This window comes from Peromyscus maniculatus, chromosome 1 (assembly GCF_049852395.1).
Source record: "Peromyscus maniculatus bairdii isolate BWxNUB_F1_BW_parent chromosome 1, HU_Pman_BW_mat_3.1, whole genome shotgun sequence".
Classification (NCBI taxonomy): Eukaryota; Metazoa; Chordata; class Mammalia; order Rodentia; family Cricetidae; genus Peromyscus; species Peromyscus maniculatus.
The window spans coordinates 92,458,077-92,475,121 of NC_134852.1; the positions used below are offsets into that span (position 1 = coordinate 92,458,077).

The window sequence follows — 17,045 nt, forward strand, 5'->3', positions numbered from 1 at the left end:
TTGGCTAGGGTTGTAATTCAAGGTTGTCTTGGCTCCAGGAGGGAGGGGAGGAAGGAGGCAGGTCTTGCAGCTGGAATGGGTAAGGAATGTCCTGCTCCGTGCGAGCTCCCTAGTGAGAGAAGGGGAACTTCATTTGTTCAGCTTGATTAACTTCAAGTCTGTCATCTCTGGAGTGACCGGAGCTTGGTTTCTGTGACTCTGGACTGTCCTTCAGAACCTTTCTCCAGCCGGCCCTCGCCACGACCGGTCCTCAGTGTCTGCCGACCCCGTCCACTTCTGTGACTGTCCTAGCTTCTCTCAGGGCGGGTGACCCTGGTGTCTCCTTTCTCCAGGGTGCACCCGCCCTGGGCTCCCACCTCCCCACCTCTCCGCACCACTGCAGGGCTTTTCCAGAGCCTCTGTGCTTGCTGTGGGGTGCAGTGCTCTCGAGGTCTGCCTACCTGCAGGCCATGCACAGCATTCCTCTCTGAAGGGCCGGTGCTCTGTTGGGACTCCTCTCAGGAAGCAAGGCCTAGGGTCCCTCAGCTTGCCGAGCCGCAAACGCCCTGGGCTTGGGCCAGTTTGTGAGGTCCACGCCTCAACCTTCCGGTCCGGCCCCAGGACCCTTGCTGAGCCCCGCTCTAAGTAACCTGAGAGCAGGTGGCAGGGTAAGGTGAGACTCACATTTCCTTGAACTGCTTCGTCTCACATTTTCCAGTGGTGGCCAAGTCCTTTCCCCTCTTCAAGAGCCTTGGATTCTGAAACTCAAAAGCCAGGGAGAAGCGTTCCCCCTGGGCTAAGGTCACGTTCCTTTTCTGAGGCAGCCGCTCAGACTGGCTCAGTGGCCCACAGGAGAGTCAGGCCAGGCACGAGGGAACTCTAGGGGTAAGCTGTTGGTGGTGAGGCTGGGGGGCGGCTCCACCAGTGCAGCGCTTGACACACAGGACCCCAATATCCACGTGGAAAACTCCATCATGAGTGTCCTCTGAGGGAGGAGACGTATCAGTGGTGTTGTGGGGTGTCCGCCAGAGAAGACGGCGGGGACACGGGTTCAAGCCAACAGCACGTCTTTATTAGCCAGCCAGCGACTACCCTGGGTGTCGGGATCCCAGTGTAGTCCCCAGTCATTCTCAGGGTGAGCTTTTAAATGCAAAAACCATGTCCTGGGTTGACACGCTTCAGTTAACAAGAACAATGAGCCAGAAGCGGAACTACAGAATCCCCAAAGCAAGGTTAGTCCATTCAGAGACTTTCCCAGAGCTGTGGCCCTTGATAGGTTAGATCTCTGCTTTCGTTTTGGCAGGTGGTGCTGTCTGTGTGCTGAGTGTTATGGCCTGATGTCATGGTGTCATTCCATCATGAAGTCAGTTGTGCTAAGGCCTGGGGCCCTGTTACAGTGGAGTTCTTAATACTATGGGCAGGCAGCGTGGCCGGGACTGGATGAGTGCAGGCCCAGGAGACAGAGTGGGGTTCCTTCTCTTAGAGCAGTGGTTCTTAACCTTCCCAATGCTGCGACCTTTTAATACAGTTCCTCATGTCACTGTGACCCCCAGCCATAAAATTATTTTCATTGCTACTTCATAACTGTAATCTTGCTACTGTCGTGAATCATAACATAAACATCTGATATCCAGGATATTTATGACCCACAGGTTGAGAACCACTGTCTTAAAGGTTTCAAAGAGAGGAGGACAGTCACGTGCCAAGAAGTTAATGAGTCGTCAATAATATGCGCTTGTAGTCAGGTTGCCTGGGCAGCAGGGGAAGGCGGAAGCGGATCCTCCTTAGCCACGGCAGGGGCACAGCAGGGGGCCTTATCGAGTTCCCAGAGTCAAGTAACCCGAGCTTGCTGAGCCCTTAGAAATGAGGATTGCAGACCCACAGACCTAGTGGGGTGCCTGCCATTTCTGTGAGAGCAGAGAGTGTGGCCTAAACCACACCTAACAACCCTATGTACAAGCAGGCACCCACACATACATAAACACGCATGCACACACACACACACACACACACACACACACACACACACACACACACACACACACACACACGAGGGAGGGAGGGAGGGAAGGAGAAGAGAGAGCGATCATTGATTAACAGTATAGGGTGGAGGCACACTCTGGAGTCATGGAGTCACTGACTCACCCAGCCTGGTCCTCTAGACCTAGCATGGCTCAGGCCAGGTGCTCTGTTGAGGCCCATTATGTTGTTTCTGTCTCTGTCATCACTTTCTAAAGTGCAAAGGCCTTTTTCACACATTTTACCAGGGCCTCGGCCATGCTGGGCAAGCCTCCACCGCTGAGCTGTGTCCCCAGGCCCCTAATAACCTTCTGACCCAGTAGCGACAAGTGTTTTCACTTCTGGATGAGGAAAGCGAGGAGGAACTGAGTGACTTCCCTGCCCCGAATGCTCCGGGCAAGCGAGGCAGAGCCAGGGTTTAGAGCGGCGGTCTTCCCCTGCTGAGCCGGCCAATGCCTCCTCCCGCAGCTTACATTGCCTTCCTGATCACCGCCTGCCTGCTGGACTTCCAGAGGGCCCTGGCGCTGCTGGTCATCACCTGTGTGGTTCTCGTCTTTCTGACCTACGGTCTGCTGAAGAGGCTTCTGGGGCCCAGGCTGAGGAGGTGTGGGAAGTTTCAAGGCCATTCCCGCCTGAGCCTCTGGCTGAAAAGGTGAGTGAGCCCTCAGCCGCTGGCCTCCTAGGGGAATGCGTCCCACTCTGCTTGTCCCCTGGAGCCCTGGGCAGAGAGAGGTGCTTGGCGGCTTCAAACAGCAGCGGCCAGCTCTGGCATTTTGCCAGTTTTTGTGATGCAAAGGTAACTGAGAGCTAAAGCCAGGCTGGTCAGAGTTTTCTGAATTCAAGAGCCTGGCCACTAAGCACAGAGGCCTTTCCATAATGTCTTATTAGGTGGATCACCTGGGCCTAGCTTATCAGCCAGCTGCAGAGATCACAGATGCCTGGGGACATCCCTGGAGCCCAGTTCAACAGGCTAGGTTGGGCCATGTGCCAACACTTTAAATTAGCCCCCAGGGGATTCTGATACAATTAGCCATGTCTCTGAATAATAGTTTGGTGTTTAATCCCTGGAGTCCCTGGTGGAAAGAGAGAGCTAACTCCCAAAAGTTGTTCTTTGACTTCTACATGCATGTACACACACAGAGACACAGACAGAGACACACACACACACACACAGACACACACACACAGACACACACACACACACACAGAGGCACACACACAGAGGCACACACACACACACACAGACACACACACACACACAGAGACACACACACACACACACACATGCGCGCGCGCACGCACACACATGTAATAAATAATTTTTGATAAAACATTATTTTAATAGTCCTAGAGCTTAAGAAATGGCTTGGTGGTTAAAAACATTACCATTCTTGCAGAGGACCCTTGTTTAGTTCCCAGCACCCACACTGGACGGTTTACAACAGCCTGTAACTCCAGCTCCAGGGGATCCACTCCTCCGGCCTCGGCAGACACCTATATACTCATATGCACATACCCACCTCCCCCACATATATACACAATTAAAAATAAAATGAATCTTTAAAAAATATGTTTTGGAAACCACAGAGACACCATCAAGAGGAGAGGGACGTTAGGGGAAAGAGTAGCAGATCCCCTGCCACTCTTTTCTGTGACTATGACTAAAAACTACAGACAGAGATATTTATAAAGAAGAAAGGTTTACCTTTGGCTCACAGTTCTGGAGTCTGAGAATTTCAAGAGGTTGGCATTGGCATTTGTTTGGCCTTATGCTTCAGCTCACTGCAGAAGAAGGGTAAGCAAGAGCCCCTGGGAGAGCAGAAACAGCAGAGGATTTATACTACCTGCCTGCTACCCACAGTAACTAATCCAGACCCGTGGAGTGACAATTCACTCGTGTCCCCCACGATTAGCCTGTTTCTGCAGGAGAGGACCTGATTATTTCTCAAAGGACTCTCCTTCCAGCACAGTGACAATTAATTGCACCATGAAAAGCCAGACACAGTGGTGAGCACCTATAATCCCAGCACTTGAGTTGGAAGCAGGGGGGTGGCAAGTTTGAGGCCAGCTTAGTCTATACGAGACTCTGTCTCAGAACAAAACAAATTCAACATGAGTTTTGATGGGAAAAGCCACACCCAAACCATAGCATCCCTGCCTGGCCCACCCCAAACCCCGAGCTTCTCACACACACAACGTGGCTTCCTGTCTCAACCATCCAGAGTCTTTACTTGGTCAGACATGGACTGGCAAGTCCCAAGTCTCATCAGAGGGTCAGGGCAAACTCCTCTTAGCCGAGAGCCTGGACATCAAAACAGGTGTTTACTTCCTAAATACAGCAGATGAGAGGACACAGAGTCCAAAAAGGTGAGAGAGACAGGAAGACGGGGCAACAGGACCCAAGCAAGTTTGAACTCCAAGAAGGCAAGACCCTAATTTTTTTATTTCATTTTATTTTATTTATTTATTTTTGGTTTTTCAAGACAGGGTTTCTTCATGTAGTTTTGGTGCCTGTCTTGGATCTCACTCTGTAGAGTAGCCTCAAATTCACAGAGACCCACCTGGCTCTGCCTCCCAAGTGCTGGGATTAAAGATGTGCGCTACCACCGCCTGGCAAGACCTTAATTTAAAAAAAAAAAAAAAAAAAAAAAAAAACTATCTTGTTATATTTGTTATTGTGCGCATGTGCATGATTGTTGTGGGTGGGCGTGGACATATGTGGAGGTCAGAAGACAACTTTTGGGAATCGGTTTTCTCTTTCCACCATGTGGGGGGTGTTGTTGAGTTCAGGTCATCAGGATGGCGTGGCAAGCGGTTTTATCCGCTGAACCCTCTTGCCAGCTCAAGACCACAGGCCTCTACACCCACATTCCCTAGACTGCTCCCAGCATTCTTCGCAGTCCACTGGAAGAAGCCAGGCCCTATCGTTCTCGCAGCCTGCATATCTGCAGGAGCAGCACCATGTGGACCGCTGGAATTCAGCCGAAGATTATGATGTGTGCCTTCTACGGTGATGACATATTAAACTGAAAATGAAGCGGTTGCCAGGAGAGAAAGCTCCAGAGAGCTCCAGTGTTTCTCTGGCACATCCAGCTGAGTTCTAATTAGTGAATGCCTCTGGTGAAACTATCTCAAAGACCCACCGAAAAGGATGGGAGGCAATTGGGTCTGGAATTACCGAGAGCCAAGGAGAGGGTCTGTTTCCAACCATCAGAATAAAGAACCTGTAACCCACAGGGCATTGTGTAGAGTACTAGGAAGAGTCACTCTTTCTCTGGGTCCCTAAGGGTGCATGTGTGTGTGTGTGTGTGTGTGTGTGTGTGTGTGTGTGTGTGTGTGTGTGTGTGTGTGTGTGCGCGTGTGCGCGCGTGTGCGCGCGTGTGCGCGCGCGCGCACACGTGCACCTGTGCATGTGTGTGAGATGCTAAGGCTGATGGCTTCTTATCTCTCTGTCTCTCTCCTGTAGAGGTCTAGCCCTGGCTGCTGCCCTAGGTCTGATCTTGTGGCTATCTCTGGACACCTCCCAGCGGCCCGAACAGCTGGTGTCCTTTGCAGGGATCTGTGTGTTCCTCGCCCTTCTCTTCGCTGGCTCCAAGCATCACCGAGCTGTGAGTGTTCAGCTGGCTACCCAGGCTGGAAGCCAGTGGATGCTCTCTGTGGGCTGGGGTGGGGCTGTGGGGAGATGGATGCTCCTGTTGGGAGAACACCTGAGGCTCAGCCGGGAAAGAGCAATATGCGCTGGGACAAGTTCCCTATGCAGCTGTTGAGGGACATATTGGGCCTGGAGACCCTAAGTGGAAAGATGTCTAAGAAGTCCTTGAGTTCCCCAGGGAACAGGGGGCTTTCTGGGGAGGACTGCTGATATCTCTCCAAACTCACAGACCACTGGGGTTGTTTATTTCCTTAGTGACATGTTCCTTAGGTCTGTAGGCTCAGGACCCCCCCCCCCAGAAAATAGGGGACCCAAGAGCTTCTGGTTCTGTGGGAGAATCCCAGAGTATCCTGAAATCATTAGCTTACAATAGTGATTCCTGAGGTCTGCTTCCCAGACCAGGGGCCACAGCATCTCCTTGGAACATATTAGAAATGCTAAATCTTAGGCCTGACTCACCTATGGGGCTAGAAACTCTGGAGTGAGGCTGGCCCTCCAGCACAGTGTCCTGCTCACAAGGGAAGTCCCTCCCTGCTATACTGAGTGGATGGGCTCTTCTCCCATTGTCTCCATAGCTAAGCAACCATGCCCCAGAATCAGGACCCCTGGGCGCTTCAGAGCATGGCTGCACACGTGTCCCAGGGAGGTTTCAAGGAGTCATTCTGTGCTGAGTGGGAAAAGCAGCCCTAGGGCCTGGGCTCTCCTCTGTCACATGGGCCATCATGAGACCTGAGGTCAGGGGGCTGAGAGCCCACGGAGGATAGATGGTGAGGGTCGAGGCAGTTAGGAGGCATACAGTGAGCTGGAGAGGGGCTGGGCCTGGGCAGGCTCATGTCTCTATCCTAAGGCCATCATGGTCTGAGAACTGAATGCTGTGTCATGCTCAAGACCAGGCAAACGACACAACAGTCCGTAGAAAACGGTTCTGCTCCTGTCTCACAGCTGCCAAGAGCCTGGCCTAGTCTGAATTCCTGTGTCTGTCAGCAGCAGGTTCAGTGCTAGGCTGGCCCCAGGCAGCTGCAGGCAGGACAGAGCTCATGGTGTCCTCCCCCCTCCCCACCCCAACCCCACCGCCGTGGACCTGTGAATCCCCCAAGCATCTGAGCTCACTAGGACCTTTCTGTTGGCTGGCAGGTGTCATGGCGGACTGTGTCCTGGGGCCTTGGGCTGCAGTTTGTGCTGGGTCTCTTTGTCATCAGAACAGAACCAGGATTTGTTGCGTTCCAGTGGCTCGGTGATCAAATCCAGGTGTGTATATTGGACCCTGCTTCCAAAGAGTTGGGGAGAGGCCACTTGATTCAGGGGAAGATAAGTGTGGAGGTCGCAGAGATGGTTTGGGACCAGCAAAACTAGGGCCCCATAGCTGGGCTGAGGATGGAGCGGGGGTGGGGGTGGGGGGTTGGAAGGGTTGGGGGTAGAGGTTGGGGGGGGGGGGAACTGGCCAGGAGCTCGCAGGAGCCACCAGCAAGGAACCCAGCCATTCACATCCTTTCAGAGGCTGGGTCTGGTGTGAATGGATTCCCAGGTGGTGAGGTTCTCAGGATGTGCAGATGCCAGGTCATGTGACCTGTGTTGCTTTTCAGTGGCTTAGGATGTATATGAGTTCAACTGCTAACAACAAAATTTACCCACTTGGCACTTGGATTTAGAAAGAATGTTTGTTGAAGTCATACTTGGTTTTGTTTTCTTTTTTTCAGCTGCCTTTTTTTTTTTTTCTTTTTAGACAGGGTCTCATTATATAGCCTTTGATGGTCTGGATCTCAGTCTATAAACCAGGCTGGCTTCAAATTCACAAAGATCTGCCTCCCTCTGCCTCCCAAGTGCCTTTCCTGGAACTCTGTAGCCCAGGCTGGCCTCGAACTCACAGAGATCCGCCTGGCTCTGCCTCCCGAGTGCCGGGATTAAAGGCGTGCGCCACCGCCGCTGCCCGGCCAGCTTTGACTCTTGTAGGTCTTATTAAATAACACAGCTGTTGGAGGCTGCACACAGGACCCGTGTCCCAGAGCTGGCACATCTTGAGGCAGGAAGGCCTGTGGCCACGGCACCCTTCTTTCATCGGGGCTGGACCTACTCGCTCCAGCCCGGCTTTTGGGCCATGGTTGCCCCTCCTCACTGTCTTTGTGTCTCCTCTAGGTCTTCCTGAGCTACACCGTGGCCGGCTCCAGCTTCGTCTTCGGGGAGGCTCTGGTCAATGACGTCTTTGCCTTTCAGGTTAGTTGCGTCTTGCTCCAGCAGGGGTCGGGCAGCTGAGCTCAGGTCGATGGGGGTTCCAGTGGGCACAGCTGGTCCCCAGGATGCTAATGCAGCCAGAGCTCAGAGTGAGGAAGAACCCAGCAACCTGTTTGATGATATTTGTGCTACATCTTGTTAAGTGTGGGCAACTCTGCTCTTTCTGCATTATTTTTCTTAAACGCTAACCACGGAACTGCTAGAAGGCCGAGGGCAAGAAGTGGGGACTGAGAGGCAGCTCCCGGCTTGCTGCAGGGACACTGGTCTGTAAGTGCAGTTTCCGGTGAGACCCTCCTTCGCCACCCTTCACAGCCAGCCTCCTCCCTCCTCCCTCTTCCTTCCCCCTCTTCCCTCTGTCCTCTCTCTCTTCTGCTCTCTCAACATTTTATTGTACATCTACAGTCATGCAAAATATTACCGGAGAAATTAAGATTAAAGTTACCCTTCTGTTTTAAAAACTCCATTGTCTCGGCCGGTTGGTGGTAGCGCCTGCCTTTAATCCCAGCACTGGGGAGGCAGAGCCAGGCGGATCTCTGTGAGTTCGAGGCCAGCCTGGTCTATAGAGCGAGATCCAGGACAGGCACCAAAAACTACACAGAGAAACCTTGTCTCGAAAAAAACAAAAAACAAACAAAAACTCCGTTGTCTCATGGCAGAGCCCAGACCTAGTTCAAAACAGAGCAGTTCATGCTGGAGACATTGCTGATGTGCCCCCCCCCCGTTCTCCTTGGTTAGTGAGTACTTGAGCACAGTCCCCCTTTAGTATAGTCTGCTTTACAGCCGAACTGTCTAGAGACCCTGAAGCTTACTCCAGACGCATTTCCAAAAGCCAGGCAGAGTGAGTGACAGCTGGCCCCAGTTTTCTGCCTCTGATGCCATAGTAACAAGGAGATGAATCACTGTGGCCTGTCTAGACCGCTAAACCCATGGAGGGGTTGCACAGACCATGTCGGTAGGTTCTGAAGCTTCTGCCTTTAATTCTTACTTTGGTCGCTGTTCCCAGAGCCTCTCTACTCTGCTGGGGATGTTGGACCCAGGGCGCTTCCAGCCTCGACTATAGACTTGTGGGCTCGTGTAGAGCCAAATAAAGTCAAGGCCTTTCTTCTGGGCCTGAACCCTGACCTCTTACCACTTTCCTTGGAGCTCAGTGTCTGTTGTGCCAGTGACCCTTTGAGGAAGATCCAGCCTGTCCAAAGAGTTTGAATGATGCCAGTGCCACCAGGAAAGGTGTCCCAGGTTCCTAGAGACTACCTGACCCTGGGCAGATTTGCCCTGGAGATCTATTGTGTGTGTGCTGGGAAGAGGCCCAGCCAAGAAAATGCACTGAAGCCTAGGATTGCCAGGGTAGGGACAACAGACGTCATTTGTCCCTCAGTTCCACTTTGCTGTCCCAAGAGTATTTACCGTTTGAGGACAAGGCTTCGTCTTACTTTGCATCCTCCATTTAGCCTTAAGCCTCACACAGCCATGTCCAGGGCCTCTGCTGTTTGCTGAATGAGTGAAGTAAACAAGTGATGAATCTGGAACGGTCCTGGGAAGTCCCTCTGTGCTCGCTAGGAATCCATGTCCCCGTGACTGTGTGGCCCTGGAGTCACTTCCCTGTGGTCTAACACAAGGGCTGAACTACCTTTCTTTGTTTTTCAAGACAGAGTTTTCCTCTGTGTAGGCCTGGCTGTCCTAGAACTCACTCTGTAGACCAGACTGGCCTCAAACTCTCAGAGATCTGCCTGCCTCTGCCTCCCGAGTGCTGGGATAGGGTCTCATGTAGCCCAGGTTGGCCTTGACCTCATCCCAGAGCTGAGTATGAACTTAAATTCATGACCCTTCTCCTGTCCCTGTGAAGTGCTGGGATCACAGGCATGCAACACCATGCCAGATTCAAGGGTCCTCCTCTCTAGCTCCTGCAGCAAGGCCCAAGGCTTCTTATCCCTCAAGGGCCAGCCGACCGCAGACTCTGAAGCAATTCAGGGTTATTACAGACCACTTTGTCCCACTCAATGCCGGATGTTCTAGTGGAAGAGAAAAGAAAAGCTTGGCAGTTGGGGCAAAGGGAGAAAATCCTAATAACTGCTGCAACTCACAGAGAGAAGATGTGGCCAGACTATTGAATTTCAGTCTCACACTAACCATTCAGAGGAAATACGATTGTCCCCTTTATAGATGAGGGGCCTGAGGCTCAGAGTGGCTGTGGCTTGTGCCAAGTCACAGGCCCGTGAGTTAAAAAGGGAGCCTCAGCCCAATGTTCTTGTTTTTTAGTTTCTGTGCCCTGACATTAGAGCCCTTTTATTTGTTTTTTAAATTTGTATTATTAAGAGATTTTCTATTCATTTTACATACCAACCACAGATTCCCCTCTCCTCCCTCCTCCCGCCCCCCCAGCCTTCCTCCCCAACCCCCCCCCCCCATTCCCACCTCCTCCAAGGCAAGGTCTCCCATGGGGAGTCAGCAGAGCCTGGTACATTCAGTAGAGGCAGGTCCAAGCCCCTTCCCCCTACACCAAGGCTGCACAAGGTGTTCCACCCTAGGCACTGGGCTCCAAAGAGCCAGCTCATGCACCAGGGACAGATCCTGATCCCACTGCCTGAGGGCCCCCTAACAGTTCAAGCTAAACAACTGTCTTGCCTATCCAGAAGGCCTAGTCCAGTCCCATGGGGGTAGAGCCCTTTCCTTAGGTGGAAGGGGATCTGGGTCTCAGAACATCTGTTCTCCTCCTGGCTTATAAGAGATAGCATTCTTTGGGGTTGCTGGTTGAGCGGTACAAAACCACTCGCACCCAGCTTCCGGGGGAGGAGGGGCCAGGGCTGCTTCTTGGCTCATGAACTAGAAGGGCAGGTGGAGCAGGCAGAGGCCAGAATCAGGCCTCAGAACAGCTGCGGTCTCACAGTCTCTCTTAGCCTTCAGGGTCAGACTCATCCCTCACACCGTGTTTACCCCATCAGCACCAGATGTTCGGTCTTCCCGCTAGCATGGATCTGCTCTTCCCTGCCAGCTGGACAGGTCCTGTGGCAGGGTTCTGATTGGGCTGCATTAGATAATATGATGATGCTTGAACCAGTTACTCTGCATCCAGCAACTGGAGCAGCTGAGCTCTTGTGTCCTGAAGCTGGGGCTGTGAGACTAAAGCATTGATTGAATGGAAGCAACCCTTAGAAATGCATCCTCTAGCCGGGCGGTGGTGGCACACACCTTTGATCCCAGCACTCAGAGGCAGAGGCAGGCGGATCTCTGAGTTCAAGGGTAGCTTGGTCTAGGTAGTGAGTTCCATGACAGCCAGGGCTACATAGAGAAACCTTGTCTCAAAACACAAAGCCAAAAGAGAAAAGTATCCTTTGGAGTATCTCCCAGAAGAGGTGGGCACTGATAGCCAAGGTAGCCAGCTAGCTCCCTGGAGGACCTGTGACCGTTTATATTTTCAGGGCCCCTTAGTGTTCCAAGCTTGTGTTAGGGGTCTAGTACAGGATAAGAGCAATGAAGACAGATGGCATCCCTGCCTGGGAAAAGCAGCGTGGGCATGGAGCCTCTGGCCGGTTTTCCTCCATAGTGTCTCACAGCTAAGCTGGGACTCTATCTGGGAGTCTGGGCTTCTTGACCAGTACTTCTTGACCAGTGAGTGCTCAACTCTTTTGTTAATGAGTTGTATATGCAGAGAGGCAAACTCCAACAGGCTTTAGGGCAATCTTTTAGAAAAGATTGATTTCTATGATAGGGAAGTACAGGGACTTCAGGTCCTGCTGCCAGGTGCTCGGGGAATCTATCTGCCTTGGTCCGATCTTGCCTCCGTCCTGGTTCCGATGTCCAGTTTTAGCTATGAGGAGGCTGTCTTGAGGTGGTGGCAAATATTTACCCGACTGGTATCCAACAAGCTTTAGCAGCATTAGAAAGGAGAAAGAGGGAAGGTGGGAGAAGGGAGGAGAGAAGGAGAGAGAGACAGACAGACAGAGGCTGACGTCTCACTAGTTCCTACAGAGTGGCTGACGGCACATACGGCACACACGTGAGGCACAGGCAGGACACACACCTGACCTCCCTGTCACACCAGGAGCCCACAGGCCGAGAGTGAAGAAGGTGTTGTTGATGGACAGCAAAACCTCCTCAACTAAAGAAGGAAGGGGGCTCCAGGTCAGCCAAAGCGGCAGCCTGTCAGTGTCCCTGGGATGGCTCTGTGTCCTCCCCTCTCTGGTGGAGGCTGTGCCGTCCACTCTGGAAGAACACACACACATCTCCCACGTGTCTCTCCTCCAATCACCCCTTTACAACTACTGAACCTCAACTGTCAGAGCTAGGCAGAAGCCCTGTGGCCTTTGACCTCCCTTGACTTACAGAGGGTCTAGCCAAGCTCTGGGCCATAATCACCCAGGGAGGCAGGGTTGTCCGGGGCCAGACCTGTCACTGTACGTCCAGTAACAAGAGTCAGCCCCCTTCCTCACACTCTGAGGTGATACCAGTAATGGTGTGTTTTTCTTGTAAACCCAGGAGCACCCTTAGTAACACTGGAGATGCACTCATGCTAACAAAATCTTTGAGGACTCGATACTCGGTTAGGGGAAGGAGAAACACATGGCTCATCACTGACCAGCCTCAGCAGTTTACAGTCCAATCCAAGAAATTTCCTGGACTTGGGAGATCAGTCCTACACATAAATTCCTCATCAGTGTGTTAGCCAATGGCAACCTTGGCAAGGCCGGGACACAGGACACGGATGGATGGACACACACACACACACACACACACACACACACACACACACACACACACACACACCTCCCTCCCTCCCTTTCAACATTGAGACTTGCCCTCAAGGTAGGGTTAGGTATTGAGCTCTTCCTGTGCAGAATCTCCCAAATCTAGTCTAAGTTTTTGGCCAGTGTCCACTCCAGAGAAGCCTTCCCTGAGCGCCTGCAGATTTTTAGAAGCCAGGCTGTCTCCTGCTGGGACCTAGTCCAAATGATCTTTTCTCCAGGAAGTAGAATCACCCTGGGACTTCTTCAGCCTGCAGCTTCTCCTGGGCCCAGAGTTCTGCACAGTCCACATGGTGTCCCTGTCCTGGCTGTGTCTGCCTGATTAGTCACCCTCCCACCCCTGCTCCCACCCCTGCCCCCACCCCTGCCCCCACCCCTGCTTGGCTCCATCTCACTTCTAGTAACTTTCCACCCAATCCCCCTGTGCCCCCCTCCTCACATCCCCAGTTTCTGCTTTCTGGCTGGGGCTGGCTGACCCAAGATCACACTCCCTCTGCCTTTCACAGTGGATGGCTCCAGCCTCTGGCACAGGCCCCACCTACTCAGCTAAGAACTGTTCTTCAACTGCTCCCCCTGAGGAGCCCCTAAGGTGAAAGAGACTTTTTACCTCCCCAGAGTCTGAGGGAGTCTGCCTGAGGCCGACTCTAATCCCCTCAGGTAAACAGTATTATTTTCAGAGAAGGGGTGGGAAGGGAGCCCGGACTGAGTGGGAAGGGTTGAGAGGAAGGACATGGGATGGCCGAGGAAAGAGAGCCAGTTTGAGCAGGTTTGATTTCCAGGCAGGATGAAGTTTGTTCCAAGGGTGTGGTACAGTGGAGACTCTGGAGCAATGGTCCTCAGAGTACGGGATGCTCTGATGAAAAACCATAGCGTGCTGGCTCACAAACAAGAATTCATTCCTGAAAGTTCCAGAGGCCCCTCATGGTCACATTCATGATGAGGAATCTCTCTTCCTGCTCATAATTGTCACGTGGTGGAAGACCACGGGGGGGGGGGGGGTGTGGGGGGGAGATCTCTTGTGTAAGGGAAGCTGACTTCATTCATGAGGGCTACACTCGTGACCCAATCACCTCCTTGGCCCTTCTAATCCTGTCTCCCAGCTTTGGTTTTATCGTGTGAATCTGGGAGACTCAGCCCATTGCAGGGACACAGAGGAGCAAACTTCCCCCAGGGCAAATGCCTCAGCCCTGCAGGACTTTGGCAACCTTCCTGGCAGCTAGGAGGTTTCTGCCCATCCTCCATTGTGTGATCTTGGACAGGCAGCCCACACCTCAGAGCCTCGGTGTAGACATTGGTCAGGTGGAGATGATCACCAACATCTCAACTGCTTTGAGGTTCAGTGAGCCACCACATATCAATGGGTACCTGGCTCATAGTAGAACTTCCCACCAGGACATAGTAGGAGCTAATAGTACTTCCTTCATCCTTCCTCAGTGCCATTGCCCGATGTTACCTACCCTGCGTCTGCCATCCTAGGCACTGTTGGTCCAAAGGTGGTTTTGTGAGATCATCCTGGCCACAGGGACATTATTACATATCCTACCTTGGAAAACTTTTCCCTTCCCTTCCCTTCCCTTCCCTTCCCTTCCCTTCCCTTCCCTTCCCTTCCCTTCCCTTCCCTTCCCTTCCCTTCCCTTCCCTTCCCTTCCCTCCCCTCCCCTCCCCTCCCCTCCCCTCCCCTCCCCTCCCCTCCCCTCCCCTCCCCTCCCCTCCCCTTCGAGCTTTTCTTCTATTATTTCTGGTGCGGGGGCTCCTTGGCCTCCAAGCAGGGCCTCAAATGCTAGGAAACGCTTCATCACTAAGCTACCCAACGGCCACCCCCTCTTCACCACATCACCCCAAACGCAGCTTCCCTGTTACCAACAGCCCCCACCTGCAATCCTGGATGTATTTTCCTGGCTTGAGCCTGGGGCTGTAGCCAGCCGGTTGCCCTGGAGCCCCTCACATGATCAATTACACCAGCTGACTAGACAGTACGCAGCTCTGGCTTCTGGGAGAGCAGAATGATGTCACCACCCTGGGCTGTGGATAGTAGTTCCAGCTCCATGCATGGGAAAGGAGGAGTTACAGGGCAGGAATAGGGTTTCTGAAGCCGGTACCTCAAGTACCTATTGTGTGACAACCCAGCAGCAGGCATGCCCCAGTGGTAGGGGTGGAATGGAACAAGTCCAGAGAAGGGCGGGGGTGTTGGTTGGGGAGGGGAGGGGAACCTTCAGCCAGACCCCTCTCTCATCCCCAGCCGGGTTGGGGGAGCAGATCTTTGCTGCCACCTACGACCATCTGCTTGTTTTGAGAGAGTGTGCAAGACTCTCCCTTTTCAAAACACAAATCACCCGCTCCTGCTCTCCAGCCTTCCCTGCCAGCCTGGCCTTCTGGAAATGCTGCCTGTCCTGGCCATCCCCGGGCCTCTTGTCCCTTCCCAGTGGCTTCTGGTCTGTGTCCACATCCTCTCTGACGCGGCTCACACAGTTCCCCAGTCTGTCTCAAGCCCCCCGCATCTTGCCAGAGTGCTGGGGCCCCCTCATAGCTGACTGGCCATGTCTGCTTTTGACCACTCTAACTCGGGCTGTCCTCAGGCTCCTTCTGGACTCTCTCGCTTCCTCTCACCTTAGCGACGCAGACTCCAGGGTCCTGCTCCGCACACTTGAGCAGTTCTGTGAGTGGTATTTGTTCTGTTGCTTCGGCTGACCTCATCATCTTTTCTTTCTTTTAAAATAACTTTTAATTGATTAATTGAGTGTGTGTGTGTGTGTGTGTGTGTGTGTGTGTGTGTGTGTGTGTGTGTGGAGTGGTGGTGCATGTGTGTGTGCCACATGTGTATGTGGAAGTCAGAGGACAACTTGGGACAGTCAGTTCTCTCCTGCCGTGTGACTCTCAAGGGTAGATCTCAGGTTATCAGGCTTGATGGCAAGCCTTTGCCTGCTCAGCCATCTTGAAGGCCTCAGCTGCATTTCTTTCGGATCAAGTCCCAAATCCAGTCCTGTAGCAGGCTTTTTCTTTTGGGCCACCCACCAGCTTCTAAATCATGACATGGAGACTTCTTATTAGTTGTGAGTGCTCAGCCTAGCTTAGGCTCGTTTCTAGCTAGCTCTTTTCACTTCACCTCTTTCTCCCTCTCTGTGTTATGCCTCGGGGCCTTTTACCTTTTCTTTCTGTATGTCCCACTTTCCTGCTGGCTCTCTGGCTGGCTGGCAACTGCCTGGCTTCCAGCCCCAGGCATCTCCCTCATTCTCTCCTCTCTTCTTCCTCTTGTTCTTCTTTCTGGAGTCTTCCTCCTATTTATTCTCTCTGCCCACCAGCCTGGCCTGTCCCTCTCCTGCCTAGCTATTGGACCAAGAGCTCTTTATTGGACCAATCAGGTGCCTTAGGCAGGCAAGGTGAAACAAATGCAGCACATCTTTGCATAATTAAACACACATCCTTACACCATTAAACAAATGCAGCATAGACAAATGCAACACACCTTTCCACAGCATAAAGAAATGTAACACATCTTTGCCTAGTTAAAGTACTATTTCACAATGCAGTCCCTATCCAGTGTTCCCGCTCAGGCCCAGGATGCTTTTATCCAGTGGAATATTCCACTCGGAGATTCTGTGGACCTCTAACCCACCAAGTTCAAAACTAAATTGATGATCCCACGGCTCTCCTCTGCCTTTGTGCCCTCCTTGAAACATGTCTGCCATTAGAGAAAGTTACAGGAACTCAGGCCAGGGACTGAACATATGGCAGAGCATGCATAAAGCCCTGGGCTGGGTCCTCAGCACCCACAAAATGAAAAGGAAGAAAAAATTATAGGAACAGATGGGAAATTCAGAAATTAAAAAGAGAACGAAATTCTTGATGGCTCTGGCACCCAGGGCAGTAAGTGTTCGTTTGGGAGTAGTGCCTTTTATTTTATTTTTTTTCTTTTTAAAAAGATTGATTCAGTGTGTGTGTGTGTGTGGGTGGGTGGCTGTGTGAGAACAGGTGCACACATGCCACAGTACCAGTGTTGAAGTCAGAAAACAATGTGTTGATTCTCCCTTCTACCGTGTGGGTCCCAGGGACGCAGCTCAGGTGGCCAGGCTTGGTGACAAGCACCCTTACCTGCTGAACCGGCTTGCTGGCTCCTTTCCATGTTTTAATATTCCAGCTTCCCCACTTTTTGTTTTGTTTTGTTTTTTGAGACAGGGTTTCTCTGTGCAGCCCTGGCTGTCCTGGAACTAGCTCTGTAGACCAGGCTGGCCTCGAACTCAGAGATTTGTCTACCTCTGCCTCCTGAGTGCTGGGATTAAAGGCATGCACCACCATCGACATTTTCCCACTTTTTTTTTTTTTTTTAGATTTATTTATTTATTATGTATACAGAAGAGGGCGCCAGATCTCATTACAGATGGTAGTGAGCCACCATGTGGTTGCTGGGAATTGAACTCAGGACCTCTGGA

At 52.3% G+C, this 17,045-nt stretch overlaps 1 protein-coding gene across 9 annotated transcripts in view; it reads left to right on the forward strand.

The window, feature by feature from the left end:
• Slc28a1 (solute carrier family 28 member 1) overlaps positions 1 to 17,045 on the forward strand; it is a 48,892-nt gene that overhangs the window by 8,246 nt on the left and 23,601 nt on the right. For all 9 annotated transcript variants that reach the window (XM_076546002.1, XM_076546022.1, XM_076546018.1 and 6 more), the window contains 4 exons: positions 2,467 to 2,650; positions 5,465 to 5,606; positions 6,785 to 6,898; positions 7,784 to 7,861. In XM_076546002.1, coding sequence (XP_076402117.1) covers positions 2,467 to 2,650; positions 5,465 to 5,606; positions 6,785 to 6,898; positions 7,784 to 7,861 — 518 coding nt within the window. The remainder of the gene's footprint in view (positions 1 to 2,466; positions 2,651 to 5,464; positions 5,607 to 6,784; positions 6,899 to 7,783; positions 7,862 to 17,045) is intronic.